An 18,534-nucleotide genomic window follows, 5' to 3' on the forward strand; every position below is an offset into this window, starting at 1 on the left:
GAGAATTAATATGATCTTTATAGAACAATACTGCCGTACAAAGCCCTCCTGTCAGTCAGCCCCTTGGTCTCAACAGGCGTAGGTGGCGGAGCGTAGCTGTGGACAAAAACTCCTCCCACCTATCCGCAATTGAAAAATAATACAAATTCTGGAAACTCATCATTGTATTCTGAGAAAATATCACTGCGCTGTCCTGAGAATCGACAAAATGTTAGCGTGCAGAATATTACATCAGCAAATTGCAGTTCTGCAGCTTTTTAAATATTTTTTGAGCAGACAAAACTGAACACGCCGATCACAGCTGTACATCCCCGTATATGAATTTATACATGATACATTTATAGGTGCTTTTTTCGAGGCTGTCCTCATTTATGAAGTTGTGTTCCGTTCCTTTGTAGTGGAAAGTGTGTTAATCTGCCGCGGTAAAAGATCTTTGTAAATCATGCTGTCTGGGTTTTATTGTTCTGATTACTCAAACTGCTGGGACAGTAGCGCGCGCGAGTTCAGGCGCTGTTATCACTGATGGTACAGAGCAGGCTCAGATGGCTTGTTGGCTCGATTCTTATTTTTTGCAGTTTTGTTTTGGTAAGAAGCACTCTAGCTTCTGTCTTTGTCTGTGTCAACTGGGGGGCAGGAGTTTAATTATGGATTTGCAGCTCTTGTGTTTTTTCAGCCACGCTGTCGGACATGTGTTAGACTGTTAATGGAACCAGTCGTTGAGTCACAGCTCTACTGGCTGAAGTATCTGTGGGGAAAATCTTAACACTTTTCAAAAGTGTTTTGTTGCCTTTTGTGTTTCTTTCCTGCATTCTGAAGTGGTGGCGAGTTCTTTTCATGAGTGGGGTTTTTAAGCTCACCGTCATTTTTAATGTGCCTCGTTAGTACAGCATGCTGATCTTTATGCTTTACTTTGCTTAATTTGCTGCTTGGCATTCCTGTACTGCGTAGGGTCGGAGTCCCCTGTTGTTTTTCCCCTTTTATTTGGATCACAGGCCTGTCGAACACTGCCGCTAACTAGACCTTGTTAAGGACTATTGGTGGTAATTAGGGAAAAACCTCTCCCATCATGTACGCTGGAGTAAAACACCACAGATTGCACGATTCCAGCAGGAGGTTTCTTCTCCAATGAGCATGCTCTTTTTTTCCCCGCACATTGACCAACCCGAATGTGTCGCCTTGGAATCTCGTCGCCTTCCGTTTCGAAAATTAATATTTTATGAGGAAGGTTCCCCATTCTCAGCCTTGTCAGTTTGTGCCCAGGATGAAGAATTGCTCACCCTGACGCAGCACCGCCACCCTCAAACCCAATTTGTGTGCGTCGTAAGGAACCGGAGGGATAAAACCAAAGGCCTAGGCTTTGACTGATCACCGCTGAATGATTTGGACCGGCGCCGGGCCTGCAGGTAATCGTGCCGGGTGAGAGGGTTACGGGCTCGCAGGTCCGGCGTGTTTAACCCCACCCCCCTTTCCTGCCGGATCACACAGACCCGGGGTTTCAGCTGCGCTTGTGCAAACAAAAAAAGGGAAGATGGCTAATGCATATTCTGAATGTTCTTGATATAAAAAGAGAAGAATTAATGGAGCCGTGAGCATTTCTACTCCTGCTGGCTGTGTGTGTTTGATGCGCATATAAATACCGCGCCGTTCCTCTTTCATCCCCCTGCTCCACATTCCCCAGCTCTGATAAAGGGGCCACGAGGCCCAGCGAAGGAGATGAGCCTGTGTCTTGCGTCTTATTGATAATTCACTCAGAATGAGCTATTCCCTTTGATCTGTTAACCAGCTGAGCAGAGTGCTTCCCAACAATGTCAGCGTGTCAGACTTTCTTCTTTTTTTCCTGTTTCGTATTTTATCCCCCTAGCTCGCCGGGGATGTTAATGAACTCCGGTTTTGTTTGTTTTTGTTAATTTCCCTCCCTTGTTTATGGCTGCTGGAGGCGCAAAACACGAAATGCCTCAGAAAGGCCTCTTTCCTTCCAATCGTCACCGGAGGCAGTTTGTCGTGAGTTACCTTCAAATAGCGCTTGCTGTCTGTCAGAAGCAAAATATGTACATATAAAGTGAGTCCTATTAGAATGTATCATTGAAAAAATGTTAATTTTTTTTTTTTTACAGCTCGTTGGTGAACAGCCACAGCTCATTTATTGTCTGTGATTCCTAGTCCCACAGAGAGATGAGAATGGCCTTGCTCAGTGCTCTGCATTAAAAGGCTTGGTGAACTGAGAATAGCTCTAATACTCATTAATAAAATGACAGGGCTGTAGAGCTGGAATTGAGTGTTCCTGTGTTCATTATTCAGTTGAATTTGCTCTAGAGGTGAGGTTTTAGTGATTTTGCTCTTTAAGGTGTCCCAGTTGTATTATATATATATAAAAAGAAAACATCTTTACCTGCGTCTCAGTTTCCTTGTTAGGACATAATAGCAGCTACAAATGAGAGAAGGTCATTCTGCCCATCTAGCCTATGTGGTGGTTAGTAACTAATTGATCCAAGGATCTTATCTTCTCTGTTCAAGAATAAAAAGGTTCAGTTCTTTCAGCCTGTCAAGGTAGGACTTTCCCTTCAGCTTCAGAAGGTTACTGGTTGCTCCTCTCTGGACTGATCCCAGAGCTGATTTCTTTTCTTTGCCATGGTGGAAGGAAAGTGGAAACATTGAGAATAGAGCTCCTTAGTCTGTGACGTTCGTTGAGCTGTAGTGAGTAACGGAGAGCCGCTTTGGGCACAGTTGCTCATGGGGTCAGGCACAGCTGGGTGAGAGAGTGAAGACCCTACAACCTACCCGTTGCACAGGGTTTAAAACCCTGACGCACTTGGAAAAAGTTTGCCGGGAATCTCTGCCGAGTTTTCCTGAACTAGCGCCGACAGCCTGCATGATTAACCTTACATCATAGGCTCATTACAAAAACAGCGCGGTTTTCATTTATCCTCATTATCTCGGCACTGTAAACGTAGCCTGTGATTAATATATTGGGCCGCGCGTGTGCTGCCTCATGATGGCTCTTGCGTAGGCTCTGTTTATGAGCTGTGGCCGGGTGATCTGACTTGCTAACTGGTCCTGAAACATCCTGTTTTGCACAGGTGTCCCGTAGACATTTCACTTATTAAACACTCTCACTTATTCCTCTGACATGAACATGTACTCCCACAGTGCCGGGTTGTTTAATATGCCTTAATAATATGTTTAATATGTTTGATTTTGGAGCCTATCACTAGTTTGAGGCCTAACTTGTAGCCCAAGCCCTGGTGATTCTGAGACCTGGCTTATAGTTTTCTTCATTCCCAGCTGGAAGAGCAGATTGACTTCGTGTGGAGTAGACGGGTTTAGACGGGAATCTGGACTGGCAATTCCTGCCTCTCCACTTGCCAAGAAAGCAGTGCGCCTTCCTCACGATGCGCCCGGCCTGGCTAATGGCTCCGGTAGTGTTTCTTGGCCTCCCCCATAGGCAACTGCCCGCTCGTGTGTCTCGGTGTGGGTAGAGCCAGTTCAAAATGCTCCTGCTATGTGGAAAGAGCCCACAAGTGCAGGCTGCAGAAAAGATTGGACACAGCTGAGATCTAGATCAATTAAATAGGCCACCCAGACAACAAAAGACAAAGCTACGGACATAGGAAAACGCCGTAGATCAATGGTTATTCGGTGATCGATAATCTGACTTCCACAGGTTTTCCGGCAGTTAGGGCCATTCCAGAGAAAAGCCATACAGGATTTTCAAGCCACATTTTATTTCTTGTAAAACAAGTACTGTACATTTAATGTGTAGTACTTAGCATTAAGCAAGCTCGAGTAAGGTGTCCTTTTTTTAGTATTACTGTACTCCATGCTTTATTAATTATAATTTTCATTTATAATAAATACATTCAAAACACTATAAAACATACATAGTGTTCTGAATTTAGCCAAAGACGCAATGCTGTAAATGAATGCCTAGAATAAGCTACTGGAAAACCCTGACGTGATTTTGAAAGTGCAGGGACCTCTGCTCCCCGGAGTGCTGGATAATCGAGTTTATCCCGCTTCTGCGCTCTGTCGCGGTCCTGCCTGGGTTAGAGTGCAAAGGTCTGCAAACAAACTTAAAAGGAGAATGATTCTCCTCTGAACCTTTCGCCATAGAACGAAAAAGTGCACAAGGCTAAGTGGGTGCTGTCAAGTCTCATTCTTTCTTGAATGACTCTTTCAAAATGCCAGCGCCATTAAATCAATTTCACAAAGTAACGCGAGGCCGATTGTGCCTGTTTTGCAAATGTCGGTGACCCCATGACCTGCAAGTTCAATGGCCAGGGGAGACTGCTTTTCACTGCTGGGGAATTGCAGCCACACCTGAAAGCATATTGTGATGCACTGTATTACAAGGGAGGTTCTTTTCCTTGTCATGGATGTGCCCAGGAGCAACTTAGGGAAGGGGTCAGTGAGGGAGAACGCATTGTTTGCATTCTTTCACTGAAAAAATTCCATCATGAGACCTGCTCTGTTCCTGTGGGTCTCGATTCTCCATCATGAGACCTGTTCTGTTCCTGTGGGTCTCGATTCTCCATCATGAGACCTGTTCTGTTCCTGTGGGTCTCGATTCTCCATCATGAGACCTGTTCTGTTCCTGTGGGTCTCGATTCTCCATCATGAGACCTGCTCTGTTCCTGTGGGTCTCGATTCTCCATCATGAGACCTGTTCTGTTCCTGTGGGTCTCGATTCTCCATCATGAGACCTGTTCTGTTCCTGTGGGTCTCGATTCTCCATCATGAGACCTGTTCTGTTCCTGTGGGTCTCGATTCTCCATCATGAGACCTGCTCTGTTCCTGTGGGTCTCGATTCTCCATCATGAGACCCGCTCTGTTCCTGTGGGTCTCGATTCTCCATCATGAGACCTGCTCTGTTCCTGTGGGTCTCGATTCTCCATCATGAGACCTGCTCTGTTCCTGTGGGTCTCGATTCTCCATCATGAGACCCGCTCTGTTCCTGTTCGTCCTCTACCTATGATGCCAGAGAATGAATTCTCCTCAGTTCCTGCTCCTTGGATAACAGAAATAGTGGAAGAGCCTGGCTTGGCTTCTGCTCGTCCTCGGAATGCCCGGACACAAGCTTCCTCTCTGCAGTTGCATGTGTCATTAGCTTTTTATTAACAGATCATCTGTTTTTTTTATGTTTGCAGATTGCAGCTCCCTACAAGCGCGATGCCCTTAAGGCGTCCATGTCTTGCAAAAGCTCCTCTGGAGAGCAGGCCACAGAGTAGGCAGATGGATTTTGAAAGCAAGTCTCCCAGACAGTTAAACAGGACAGAACATTTTTTTCTTGGCTGCTAAAGAAGAGGAAAGAGTCCTTTAGTTGAGATCTTAACTTAAAGATCTTAACTTATGGGCTCACGGAGAATAACGTGCAAATAAATGTTTTGCAGAGCTGAGGCATACTGCTTATGATGAATAAAGTCAATGGCAGGATGCCTGTTTAGATATAGTTCAGTGTTTTGAAACCGACTACAGACTATGGTGCAAATTTCAGTCCTCAGGTGCAAATTGTACACACCTGCAAGTTTCTGTTCAGCAGAAACAAGAGGCGTCTGTGAAACGCCACCACGCGGCACTGGGGTTCTCGTTCAGGGCTGGTGTCAGGCCTGTGTCTAGTATAGATTGGGTCAAGCACATGGCTGTTGGCTCCGCAGGCTCACAGCTCTCATGGGTCCCAGACCCAAGACCTGGCCGGACCAGGGTCACCTCTCCCTGTGTCTGTGTGGGGGTTTGTGGCTGCCATTCTCCAGTTTTCTCCAGTTTTCGATTGTCCCCGTGTGTGCCCTGTGATTGACTGGCATCCTCTCCAGAGTGTCGTCCTGCCTAGTCCCTGTGCCATGTGCATTAAGGACAGAGAGGTTGCCCAGACCCTTACCTGGAGTAAGTGCTTTTCTGCTAATGAATGATTATATCTTGGATGCTGGCCTCTTTTTCTGCATTAGCATTTAACTGCTGAGAGCAGTTACTGGGGAAAAAAACTACTCATAGCAGTAACCTGAAATCCTGAAGACACCCAGAGGAGTTCACCTAGATTTGGTGTTTTCAGGAGCACTACAGCAGAATAAAAACACATTTAGGACCAGAAATTGTGCTTCTTTCCCAGAGGGGAGCTGTAACCTTCTCTGCTTTTTTCTTTGGGTAAACACTTCTTGAATAACAGAGCTTTAGAAGCATTGTTGCTAGACTGCAAATGCAGGATCTATGTGAGGTGAATGCTGGCGCTGTGAGTGAAGTAGAAGCAGATTATTTTTCAGGTGATTCTGAAGCCAGGGTAGAGGTGTGTTAAAGAAGGAATCACAGCCGCTCTTCCAGTAGGTGGCAGTGAGATTGTTGCATATTTCAGCCACCCATCCCTAGCCCTTCACTTATGCCCATCTAGAATATTTTCTCTTTTAATCACTGAGGAAAAGGCCTCATCTGCTTCAAATAATAGTGTGTTATGATGTTAAAGGGCAGCAGAAGGATTGTGGATTGTGGCTGTCCCAAACACAAGATCTGATTTTTAAAGAATTATACTTTATTCAGTTTGCAGTTGTCATGTCTTGCCTACAGGTGCTTCTTCATGGGTTGTAATTCAAGTGTGGAACCTAACAGAACTGTATTTTCCAAAACGCCTTGTTCCTTCTGTTTAATGCATTAGTGCAAGGCACTCCTCCAGCTGAATTCACACCTGACTGGGGTTTTCTTCCTGGCTTAGTTCACCTCAGCTTCATGGCTGGAGAGCCCTGTGTTTTCTGTGTGGAAAGTGATTCAGTTTGAAAACTCTGCCGAGTGGCTGTGCTCTGCTGCCAGTAACTATCTTTAGCCAAGACTTGCTGAGTTTTAAGTGTTTTAATTTTATGTCCTGGTCTGTATGGTGTTTTCAAGCTTCCTTTATATATTTACCCAAATACACAGCATACAGATCTGTCACAAGACATTAAACACAATGGATTGAAGCATAAACATAAAGCCATTTGTGACAATGTCCCAGATGCTCCTGTTTGAGCTTTCTTTTCACACAATGGATCAATGAAATTGAATGGGTGCATTTAGAATTAATAGTTGTGTGTGGTTTTCATAAAATGTGGTGAGAAAACGAAATAAATACAGAATAACCTTAATTTTTTGTAGAATTGAAGGAATTCAGTCATGTTAGAAATTATTTTTTTGTATTTGTAAAGTAGCGAATCCCATTTTTTTAAGGGATTTTAATTAGGTTGCAATGTGTTAGGCTGAGAGTGTTATCTCATCAAAAATCTGTTTTTGTTTTGATGCCCAACATTAATACTGAACCACACAGTAAGCAGTGCTAATGTTAATAGTACATCTTCCCACTGTTTCTAAAGCCTTTGTTCTGGTTTCAGTCTTCTGCGATGTCAGCCTCAGAAGAAATTAAGGTCTGCAAAAACATTTTATCCTTACCCACGAGCTCCTGTACTTGCTTTGCATTGAGTGAGGCTGAAATTCTTTTCATTATCCAGACAAAGAAAAGACTGGAAATCATTGTGGAACAGTGGGTGGCAGCCATTGTGATTTACATGTTGGGCTCCACAATGCTGGCAGGTCCACTTTTGTCGTTTTAACGGCTGTGACGTTCTTCCTTTCTGCTATCCAGCCATGCGAACCCTTTCCTTTCTCGAGGAGGGGAGGCCAGTGCCTCTGTGCGGATCAGCCCAGCAGGCTTTGCTCCTGAAACTGAACACGACAGGTTCAGGTGCGGCTCTTCAGCTCGTTTGGCATACTGCTAGCACGGCGCCTCTCCACACCAGCCTGTGTTTTTGTCATGTGTAAGTAAGAAGTACTACTGACAGCGGCGTTGCTGTTGTGTGCAATGCATCTAATTCATGTGAAAAAAATCCCAAATGACTTCAGACTTTTCCCGGTTTACAGCCTCATTGTGACTGAGCATCGGCAGGCTTTTTCACCTCTTTTAGGAAAGCACTGATCCTCTGGAGTCATAAGATCACATTTTACAGCCGGGCCCCACTGTGCTGTAAGCAATTGTGCTTTTTTCCCCCGGTTTTAGTGTGCTAATTGTGCTGACAGTTCAAACTTGAAGAGGAATAGCAGAGGCACAGGGCTGTGTACATGTGCTTAATCATTGTAAGGGTGTGCTGGTTTACACGCTGATTAGGTTAATGCCATGATAATACCATAATACCATTATAATAAAGGGAACTGTATAAACAAAGCATATTAGTCATATCTCAAAAACACTTGCAAAATCCTGCAGGAAGTTTTTGCTGCAGTCGGGTTCAGGCTCAGACTGCATATGTCTGTGACTGGTGCCGACAGCTTGTTTTCCTAGCTGTGGCTTCTCGCGGGTGAGTTTCGAAAGTAGATGACTTCGTGGTCAGCAGTTTGGGGTTGTTTAATAACTGCACCGGCATGGCTGGGTTGGCATCGACAGAAAGAGCCATCAGCTGCTTTCTTCAGCCTCCTGTCTGTGCAGTTCCAGTCATGTTCCAGCCTTGGTGACATTGATCTGACTCCTTCAAACAGGGTTCTCGCTCGCTGAACACTTGCCAAAGTGGCCCAAAAAAGCGCACGACAGGGCTGCAGTCGTCCCAGGATTTTTCGAGCTCATAATGGCATGTATACAGTTTAAGAATGCACCCAGATTTTGAATTGAGCAACTTACACTTAACCCACTGAGGTGATCTGCAGTGTTCTCCTTGACTGAGAAACGGATTTCCTGAGGCTTTCTGCCCCTTGAGTGGTAACATCAGGCGGCATGGCCACTCACCCATCACACCAGGCTGGCCTTTCAGAGCTTCAGAGACGCACCAAGGTCCCGGTCAGATCCCACAGCATCAGCGCATGCAATTGTAAATCCGCAGACTTTACCCCCTGGATCGATCGGTCACGATCCGAACCTGAAGAGGCCCGGGCGTCGTGCTCCGACTGCTCCCGCCTCCGCTGTGGGAGCGTCCCGGGGGCTGGAGGAGACGATGCCTCCGCGCTCCAGCTGGGACCAGGCTTCTCCTTAATGAGATTCTCCCCGTCTTCGTTAAGGAGCGGCTCGGCGGAGTGGGAGGCAGCTCACGCTAGGCGAGGGGTGATTGCCAGACAGCGGCCACCTGCTGCCCCAGGCTGGCGTCTGCGAGGCCTGCGCGGCTGGCTCTCAGGGCCCCTGTCCCCCGTGCTCAGTGTGCCTCTCGCAGCGTGTTTATTTACTCCTTTCTCTGCTTGTTTACCACAGGAACTTCCCCGCAGGGGGAAGAGTGATGTGCTCTGGGAATCCGAGGGAGCTGATTTGCGAAAAGGGGTTAGAGAGGAAAATACACAATTAACATTGAAATCAATTTCAAAATGAGCCCAGTTGCTAAACGTCGTGCCCTGCTGCAGCGGGAGGGTTGTCATTCTCACCACGGTGGGGCAGATCCTTCTTCATTATCGAACCTTCCTTAGCTTATGCTTTCCACCATTTTACTGCCATGTGTCTGTACCCTGTTGGCGCAGTAATGTGGTTTTCGGGCTTGCTGCAGGAGTCATTGACGAAACTGGGGGAAAGCAAATATACAAGAGAGGGAGGGAGCATGGCCGCAGGGACATGATCTCTACTGCCACTCAGCATTCGGGTCCTGGGTTCGATTCCACCTGGGCCTTCTCCGGTTTCTCCCACCGACAGGCTGGCAAGACGGAGGGGTGTTTGTTGATTGCTCCTGTGTCCTTTGCTTGAGCCTTGCGTCTTGCGTGTGCACGGCCTGCAGTGGAGTGGAGGACCAAGGTGTGGTCCTGCCTTTTGCCCTGTGCTTCTGGGATGGGCTCCAGGTGGCCGAGCCCCCGTCCTTTATTGTTTTTTTTTTATTGGGGATGGATGGATGGATGAAACTGACTTCTTAAGTGAAAGTAGAGTTCTTCTAGTACGTGCCTGTGCTCAGTAATCCCATTCCCTCTTTTTTCCTGCAGTATGAAACCCAGGCAGCAAGCCAGAACAATCAGGCCATGTGCACGTCTTATTTGTCCCATCACCTCCAACCCCTCCCTCCTTCCTGCACTCTGGCACAGATAGCACCGCAGAGCGGCGAGCTGGGTGATGCTTTTTGTCAACCATGCCAAGTGAAAGAGGCTTATCAGGGATTTGGCATGTCAGTTTAATTCCTGTAGCTAATTTGTGAAAGAAGATTGTTCCGTCGTCTCAACTTCCGCATGTAAAAGTCATCATCTTCGTCTTCCTCTTCCTCTTGCGTCTTTCTCTTCAGACCCGAGACGGAAGTTTGGGAGCTGCTGGAGAGCAGCTCGTCTGGTTGTTCCCAGGGTGCCAGGCAGTGGGTGTGGGGAGCAGCAGCAGGGAGTCTGTGCTGGGGAGCAGTGGCAGAAGGCTCCTGTGAACAGGCAGTGCTGTAGCACCCAGTGTGAAGGTGGGAGAGACATTGAGCTGAGAGCGCGCGTGGGGAATCGCAGATCATTTTTAAATAGAAAGCAGTGGAAAGAGATGGAGAATGGCAAAAAAAAATGTGGAAACATGGTTCTGGGATTACCAATATGGGAGAGGTGAGAACAGGATGCTTTGTGCTCTTAGGGTTGAGGAGAGCCGAGACCCTCCAGATTCACTCAGAGGCATGTGCTGGAAAGCTGAGAAGCCGTGTCCTGTGGCTGGGAAGCTGTGTCAGGGCAGTTGTGGCTCACTGCCCAGCGGGTCGGCAGGAGTGACTCCGTGCCGCAGAGCGGCTCTCTCGCCGGTGTCGGGTGTCACACAGCATTCGCTCAGCAATTAGTTATCCCTGTTCGGCTTGCAGGCACGAATGGCAGCTCACTGCATTTGTACTGAAGTGCAGGCCAGCAGGCATCATCGCAGACTCTAAATATTTAGTTAAAAGTGGGTTTGTACAGGGTGAGTGACAGTGCAATATGTCAGCAACACTAGATTTAGCTCCATAACTAGATAAACTCCCTGCCACAAAAAAACTAAGCAAATGTCTATACTGTATATATAAACTGCACATTTTCCTGATCAGTGATCTGGGGGCTTTAACACTTGTACAGACTGGTTCTGCACCACTTTAATTATTCATTCTGCATCATGCTCCGTCGTGCAGAGCACACTGCACGGTAGGCATTTCTGCGCTCTCTAATTCCACACGGTCATAGAGTCATAGAATACCATCACCGTTAACCCTTTGAGTTAAGACATATGCAGCAAGTGCGCAGAGACGGGAGAGCGAAGAAATCGAGCACACCTCCTTATTGCCTGCCTGCCAGTCAAACTGCCCTGCTCCTGTGCCCGCGCTGGGGCTTCTGTGATCGCCAGGTGTGTCTTCCAGACCGGAGTGGGGAGGGAATGATCTCTGCGGCGTCTGGCAGAAGCTGTTCACTCGTGTTGGCAGGAAGAGGAGCGGAATGATGCAAGAAGCAGAAGCACTGGGGGGGTGTGGAAGGAAGAGTGCTTGATCAGCTCCCCTTTCCTCTCCTGTGTGCCGGGAGTGACCTGCTCTTTGGGAAACCAGCGCTGGGGGGGAGTCCGTGAGCACGTTGTGGGTGGCCATGGCTCACTGGCCTCACGCTGGACTGGACCCTGCTCCCTGTGTCATTCCTTAAGATGTGGGGGGCTGGATTCCCCACACGTAAAAAGCTGCAGGCTTGATTTCCTCGCGTTTCTCCTTAGCTGAGCAGGATCTAGAAAGAGACCAAAGAAGCGAAGAGCAGAGGGAAAAAACGAGGAGCCCGCCCCCGATCCCCTCCCTGTCTCGTTCAGGGCTGTTATCCGCCCTGCGTGTTTGCGGGTGTTCTGGGCACAAGGTGCAGATCTGCTTTGTTCAGGTGTGTGAACGAGTGGCGTGTGTGTTGCACAACTAGCTCTCTGCCTCCCTTTGGGCGCCACAACCTCGAGCCCAAGAAAAGGACTTTTGACAGCCACCTAGTCATCAGGCTGTAAGTAATATCCTGGGATCCGTCGATAAACTTGCTTGTTCAGACTGGACAGGCGCTATTTTAAAATCAACCTGGCATATATTAGATTAATAATCCTTAATCAGCGCCACCTTACCTGCAGGTTTCGTGCTGTTCTCCATGCTGACTGGTACACTGCAGGTGGGCAGCTGAGCAGACTGGGGGACAGAGCGTGGTCTCTCCTGGGTGCTTGTCCGGTATTTGTTGAGGCTGCTAGGGTGGAGCAGGGCGTGGTCAGCTGCTCAGGTCTCACCCGGCAGCACAGTGGACTGCAGCAGAGCTGGGGGGGGTCGTGCTGTTGATACAGCTCTGGATTTATTCGAAGCAGAAAGATACCAGCGAGAAGGCCGATTTGTCACTTCTTTTAGCACGAGAAGCACCTCATCCTAATCGGTTATCATTAAAGCGCGTTTGGAGCTGCCTTAATGACTCCAGTTGCGGCCTGATTTTAAACGCCCGAAGGGGGAGGGTCGGAGATGCGCTTTGCAATGCGGACGTCCTGCTGCCTCTCACGCCGCTTGATTGTTTCCGCAGCTCGTGTTGATTAGCGTCTGTTAGTATGGGGGTTAAACCCCCAGCTCTCTGCTGGGTTCCTTGCCAGGAGCGAACTGCTTTTTTACCCCAGCTGGAGACCTCCAATTAAGTCACCTGCGAAAGTGACGTGAGCAGCACTTACCTTTTTCTGAAAGGAAGTGAAAGCGTTGCTTGACCTCCCCTTGGCAGCCTCAGAATTACAGTCTCCCAGCATGCCGCTGAGCAGCGCGTGGCGGTTTGTGGCAATCCGGTTTCAAATGCCAGTTTTACTTTGTTCTTCTCTCTCCTGTGTTTTTTTTTTGGGTGGTAAACGACAAGGCGTCTTCAGAACTATTTTAGTATCTCTCTGATATCTTCCGGTAGGAGTGCAGGAGGAGCGTCCCTTGAGAAAGCTCGGTCTGCATGTGGCAGAGCTCGTCTGGGAGATTATGCGTCCCATCGCCTTGCAGGCGGAATCCAGCAGTGGCTGCTGGGATCCTGGTGGTGCTGAGACAGGTGTTGCTTTTCTGGGTCCGAGTAAATCAACTCGGGATAGAAAAATAGAGCTTATCAACTAGTCTCTTGGTAACCCATTAATCTCCCAGTTCATGATTTTAGACTATCACACACACAAACAGGGTGGGGGCGGGCTAATTAATGAGCCTGATGTTATCTGGACAGTTGTTCCAGATGGGAGCTTTGGCTGGTAATGTTAATGTTTAACGTTAAGTTGTGACATCTGTCTGTCAGCGATGGCATTTTAATCTCCATTTGTGTGATGGTGTGTTTGAAGAGATGGACTGATTATATACAGCCTTACCAACGCCAGTACAAGAGATTATTACCTTCTTTCCCGGGTCTGAAAAGCGTCTCAGAGTTTCCCTTATTGTTTAGGAAGCATGTGGCGAGAGGCAGGAGTCCAGGTTGAGACCTCCTGCTCTAGAAACCTGCTTCCTGTATCACAGTGGCACCTAGCTAAAGCATCAAACTGTGTTCTTAGCAGTCCGCTTCTCTTCCAGACACAGTGATTAATCCTCTTGGTCCCAACTGCTGAGCTCCGGCATATGCTCAGGTAATTTAGTTGTTATTATATTAATTACACTCTAAGAATTATTAGATTTCTATTGATGTTATTGGGGTTTTTTTTTTTAAACATTTTTTTCAGCTCAGCATAACGGTTAGGACTGGATACAGATGATGGGAGCGATTGTGCTCCGTGCCTCTCTCCAGGCATTCTTCACAGGAGACGCTGGTCACGCTGTGATTGATGCTAGTTCTTGAAACTGAAAAGGAGATGACACGCGTTTCTATTCAGAAGCAAAGCAGGAGCTTTCTGCGCTGTGTGATTGTTCAAGACTGTGGGCTTCGGCTGCAGGTTCTTGTCTATCACGGTGTTTCTCAAATGATAGTGAGTTGGGGGCAGATTTTAAAAACATTTCATGTCGTGCAATTTTCTTGCCAGGTTAACTATTATTTATTCTCTTTCTTCTTCTTTTTCTTGCAGTACTTTAAAAAATAGACCTCACAGCTTCGGGTTTCTGAATTCTATGCAACACCACCGGTACAAAGAAACATATCCTTCTCAGTCAGTCTGAGTACTGGACTGCTGTAAATCCTTCAGTTGAACAAGATGCCATGATGCATTTCAATAAATAGCTGGAGACTGTTAGAAAACTGTGCAGTGTTGTTCAGTAACCCTGACTCTTCACAGTATTCACCTGGAAAGGTATGGTGAAAGTCAAGAGCTCTGTATCAGAATGTCTTTTGAAGTGTCATGCGTAAGAGGCCCGAGGCCAGAGATGTGTGTTGGAGTCAGTGGTTAAAGTCAGGCCGATTGGTCTGGGCAGTGTTTGGATGATTAGCTCATGAGGGAAAGAGTTTCCCCTCTTTTGCACAGACGAGAAAGTGCTTGGGAGAAATACTCTGCTGAAAAGGTCATTCTGTGTCTTGTTGCTGCCAAAAACATGAAAAGCTTCATCACTCAGGTGGCTCTGAGGACTTTGTGGCAGGATCTGACTAATGCCCTGATTGTTTTGTGATTTTCTTCAGATCCACATTTGCTTATTTTATCCAGTCCATTCCTCTATTCCATGGGAACTTTGAAAGAATTAAATCCCCTCTACTTAAAATTTCTAAAATACTCATAACCACAAAGTAATATCAGAGCCTTTCAATTATAAATGATCTAGGAGAGATCTGAAGAACTTTCCATTGCGTAGAAAATTGAGTCTGCTACTTGAACGGAAAGTCTGTTTGTAAGACTAATTCCTAAGGAGTGTTACTTTATTCCTCTGCAGAACTCTGCAGTACTCTGGTTTTAAAAGAACCTTTATTTGTGAATAAATAGCTGAGATAAAGAAGTGCTGTGCTTAATTTTGTAATGAAAGCTGCACGACTCGGTGTCAATCTTGTGCAGAGCTTATTGTGTAAATTAATTCCGCGTTTCAAAGCACATCCTAGAGCTTTACCATTGCTATGGGGTATATCTATCTTTCAAAAAAAAACCAAACAAAACACTTCCACTTTTGCGTGTTGCTGAAAAATGCGTTGTCTGTCCTTGAAAAGAGTGATCGTCTTTAAAGGACAGAGGAGCACAGTGGCAGCAGGAGGAAAGATAGACTGGGAGATGAAAACCAGATCTGTATAATTTATGTGAGTAGTATGTAGGGAAACCAGTAAGAGAAAACCTCAGCTGGTCTCCAGTGGCTGTTCTAAAGCCAAATTATCTGGAAAATCACCTTAAGTGTGAGGGAAGAGAGTCGCGAGGGGAGAGAGGAGCAGGGTTCTCTCTGTGGAGACCTCCTCAGTCTGCCTGCTGCCTTTGGGCTGCGCCCGGGCCTGATCTATGTCATTCAATCAATAATGTGGGCAACACACAGGGACAATGTTGGGAGCCACAGCGAAACGGCTCAACCTGTCCTCGATGTCTTTTCTTTCTCGCTCCATGACCGATCAATCTGCTGCCCCCCCCCTCCCCCTCCACTTCTGTCAGGACGAGGGAACAGTGCTGACCTCTGCTGGGTAAATTCTAGAAGCCCTCTTTAACACAAAGAGTTCTCTGCGTTATGGGTGTGTCACTCTGGGGGACACGCGGGCTGTCGCTGGGCCCTTGGGAAACATGCTACCTGCAATACAATAGACCCCCGTCCAGTGATTGAGATCGACGTTGGCGTTGTGCTCATTCTGTAACTTTCTCTGGGCCAACGGGTCTGCGAGCACAGAGGAGCCATGGAGATCACGGTGCAGGCTCTCCGTGGTCTCTGGGTTGTTAAGGAGTGGTGCATTAATGCCCCTTGCGCAGGGTTAAAGCACAGGAATACAGACTCGCGGCACCTCAGCTCTCCCTGAGAGGAGTCCCAGCTGGAAGACTGCTGTTCACGGCACTTGCCCCTTTTGTCATTTGTTTTCCAGCTTAGTAACGTTTTCTTCAAAGTGCATTTTGGATTTTATTGTAAAAAAAGGACAGAAAAGCATTAACACGAAAATTGAAGTCGTTTTTTTTTATTATTTTGGAGTGAATTGAATGTGTCTGAACTTATGCCCTAACCTGGGACCTGGGTGAGCTCCAGGCTTCTGGTGTTGGAAAGCATGTAAGACTGGAGGGGGTCAGACTGCACTCGGAAGATTAATTGCAAGGACCCAGAGAGCAATGAACTGCTCTAAATTCAAAAAGAATGCAGGGATTGTGTAAGCTTCCCTTATCAGTGCAACTCTATTTTCATATTTTGGGGTTACAAAGAATCAGCATTGATAAGTGCATTTTAAACTGCAGTAACAGTAAAATGTGCACAGTGACTTGTAAAACCACCAATTTACATCACAAAATAGACTCAATTTCCAGGTCTGTGCATCACCGTGTTCTGCTGTTTAGAATGAGACAAAGAAACATCCAGCGACGTGTGTCGCCCTATGACGTTGTAAGCAAGCACACTTGTGAATACAACACCTTTAATCCAGCAGAGATATTGCTCTCGATTTTGAGTTTTACCAACAGATACTACTTGTTTACTCTGCATGCGGATCACTGTGGAACATTTCTTTACATTAGCAATTCCAGTGACTAGTGAGCAGGAAGTGACTAGTGACGAGTTTGCGTCAACATGGCGACTTACAGTACTTTCACAAAGTTCACAGTTTTCGTGCTTAATTCGAAACTTATCTCTTTTTTTGTCTGTAACGTCAACGAATTTGTTTAGTTACTGAGCTTTAAAAACTGGTCTGAGAAACTGGGGCTGCAGTTCCCCTTTAATTAAATCCGTTCCACTTTGGCCTACATTACAATCCTGTTTGTCTGCCACATTAAGCAAGGAGGTATCTGCAGAGATGAGCAGCTCTCTACTAGTTTGATAGAACTCCTCAAAACCCCCTCTGTTACTTCCATATTACTTCTTTTATTTCTTAGCTGAGGGCTTGCCACTGTGCTGCGTGGAAGTGAGAGAATGGTGGGAGTGGGGCTGCTCATTGTTAGATTAGCTGGCAGATCAGACCTTTGCGTTTCTTACCTATGTGCTGCAAAAAGTAAAGAGGTTGAATTCTTGCTTTTGTTTTAATTATTTTTGTACAACATAGCCTGTGGCTCCGTATTGAACTTCGGCTGCTGTTGGTTTTTGAAGCTCTTGAGTCAGACCTCTGTAGTGAGACGAATTCGGCACTGAGCATCTGACTCCTGTCAAGGTCAGTACAATCCAGAGCGCTCTGTTTCTGGATGAGGCAGGGCTTGAAAAAAAAATCTCTGCAGCACAGAGACCTCGGTCTGAAAGGATTTTATTGATGGAAAAGTACAGTTTAGAGAACTGTGAGGCAGGTAGTTCTCTCTGCCTTAATGATCATGACATCTCTGAACTATCCTAGTACATGGGTATTATGGGCGAAACATTTGCAAGGGCACTTGGAAATCAAGTCAGGTACTGATCTGGTGTTGGTGTGAATTTGGAGCAGCCCTAGTCTGAAAACATAGATTTCAGATCTAACTGTTCTTTCTTCAATGCTTTTCTGTCTGTCTGCCCTCCTCCCCAGTGTTACTGTCACCCAGAGGTGACTCTCTCCTATGGATAGGGGCAGTTGGCCTGGGGTGTTTTCCTGCTGTGCCAGGGAGACCTGCAGGGTCCTGTCATGACAGTCTGGGATTGGAGGTGAAACAGAGGTGTTCATCCTACGTTCTGTTTCTTTCCCTGCATGAGAAGAGTTAAGTGCAGAAAACAAATGTTTTGACTGCTCGTAATCTGTCTTGTTGCTCAGTGCAGTGGGGAATTATTTGCCTGCAGGCTTGTTTGCTGTTTTACTCTGTGTTGCAGTTGAGGCAATGAAGGAACTCGTGAAGCGGCTGGTGAGCAGAGCGGACAGTAAATTTAAACACACCTCCCTAAAGTGTCGCTTCCTCTCCCGGCCTCTAGGTGTACATCCGGATCCTGGATAACGAATGGAATGTGTACCGCCGTTACACGGACTTCCGGGCCCTGCACCAGCGCCTGCGATCCCGATTCCCACAGGTGGACGCGTTCAACTTCCCACCAAAGAAGGCCATTGGGAACAAGGTATCGGGATGAGGGGGGACTGGCAGGGAGTTGTGTCCTGTCTGTGGGTCATCGCTGTGTGCCGGCCTGGCGTGGGGACCTGGTCAGGTGTGCCTCCTCTGTACACCTGGGTTCGGACCTGTCCCTGGTCATAAGTGAAGGGTCAGTCCAGTCTTCTTCCTATGCAAGGGCGCGCTGCCGAGGAACAGTGCTGAGAGCGATTGCTTTCGATCCCCCCCAAGAAATGGATGATGAGATCCACAGATCAGTGAGGATCAAACGAGCACGGCGGTTCAGACGCTGTTCTCGAGCGCCTAACGCTGTGGCTCCTTCAGATGAGGGCAGCCGGGGGGTGCTTTAAAAAATGATGTGCCTTACCAAGATCATGCAGCCGCAATCCATTTCTCTTCCTGAGAAGGAAAGTCTCGTTTAGTGGAACAATTCTCAAGAGCGAGAGCTCTGGACTCGTGACGAAGAGGTTGCAGGTTCGAATCCTATGTGGTGGCTGGGCTGCTGTACCCCCCTGGCAAGGTACCTGACTGTGACTGAGATACCCAGCTGTATAAATGTAAAGTGCTTTGAATAAATGTGTCAGTCAAATATAAGTGATTATATTTTATAGTAGAGTAATAACATT

The 18,534-nt window shown here is 47.0% G+C and overlaps 1 protein-coding gene across 4 annotated transcripts in view; it reads left to right on the top strand.

Moving 5' to 3' along the window:
• snx29 (sorting nexin 29) overlaps nucleotides 1–18,534 on the top strand; it is a 108,712-nt gene that overhangs the window by 65,410 nt on the left and 24,768 nt on the right. For 3 of the 4 annotated variants that reach the window (XR_011182745.1, XM_015360196.2, XM_015360197.2), the window contains one exon: nucleotides 17,778–17,918. Coding sequence is in view for 3 of the 4 variants with exons in the window: in XM_015360196.2 (XP_015215682.2) it covers nucleotides 17,778–17,918 (141 nt within the window). In the remaining variant the exon portion in view is untranslated. Of the gene's footprint in view, nucleotides 1–9,891; nucleotides 10,096–17,777; nucleotides 17,919–18,534 lie in introns of those variants that run through there. The other variant, XM_015360198.2, reaches the window with a different exon arrangement.

The sequence above is a fragment of the Lepisosteus oculatus genome, chromosome 19 (assembly GCF_040954835.1).
Source record: "Lepisosteus oculatus isolate fLepOcu1 chromosome 19, fLepOcu1.hap2, whole genome shotgun sequence".
NCBI lineage: Eukaryota > Metazoa > Chordata > Actinopteri > Semionotiformes > Lepisosteidae > Lepisosteus > Lepisosteus oculatus.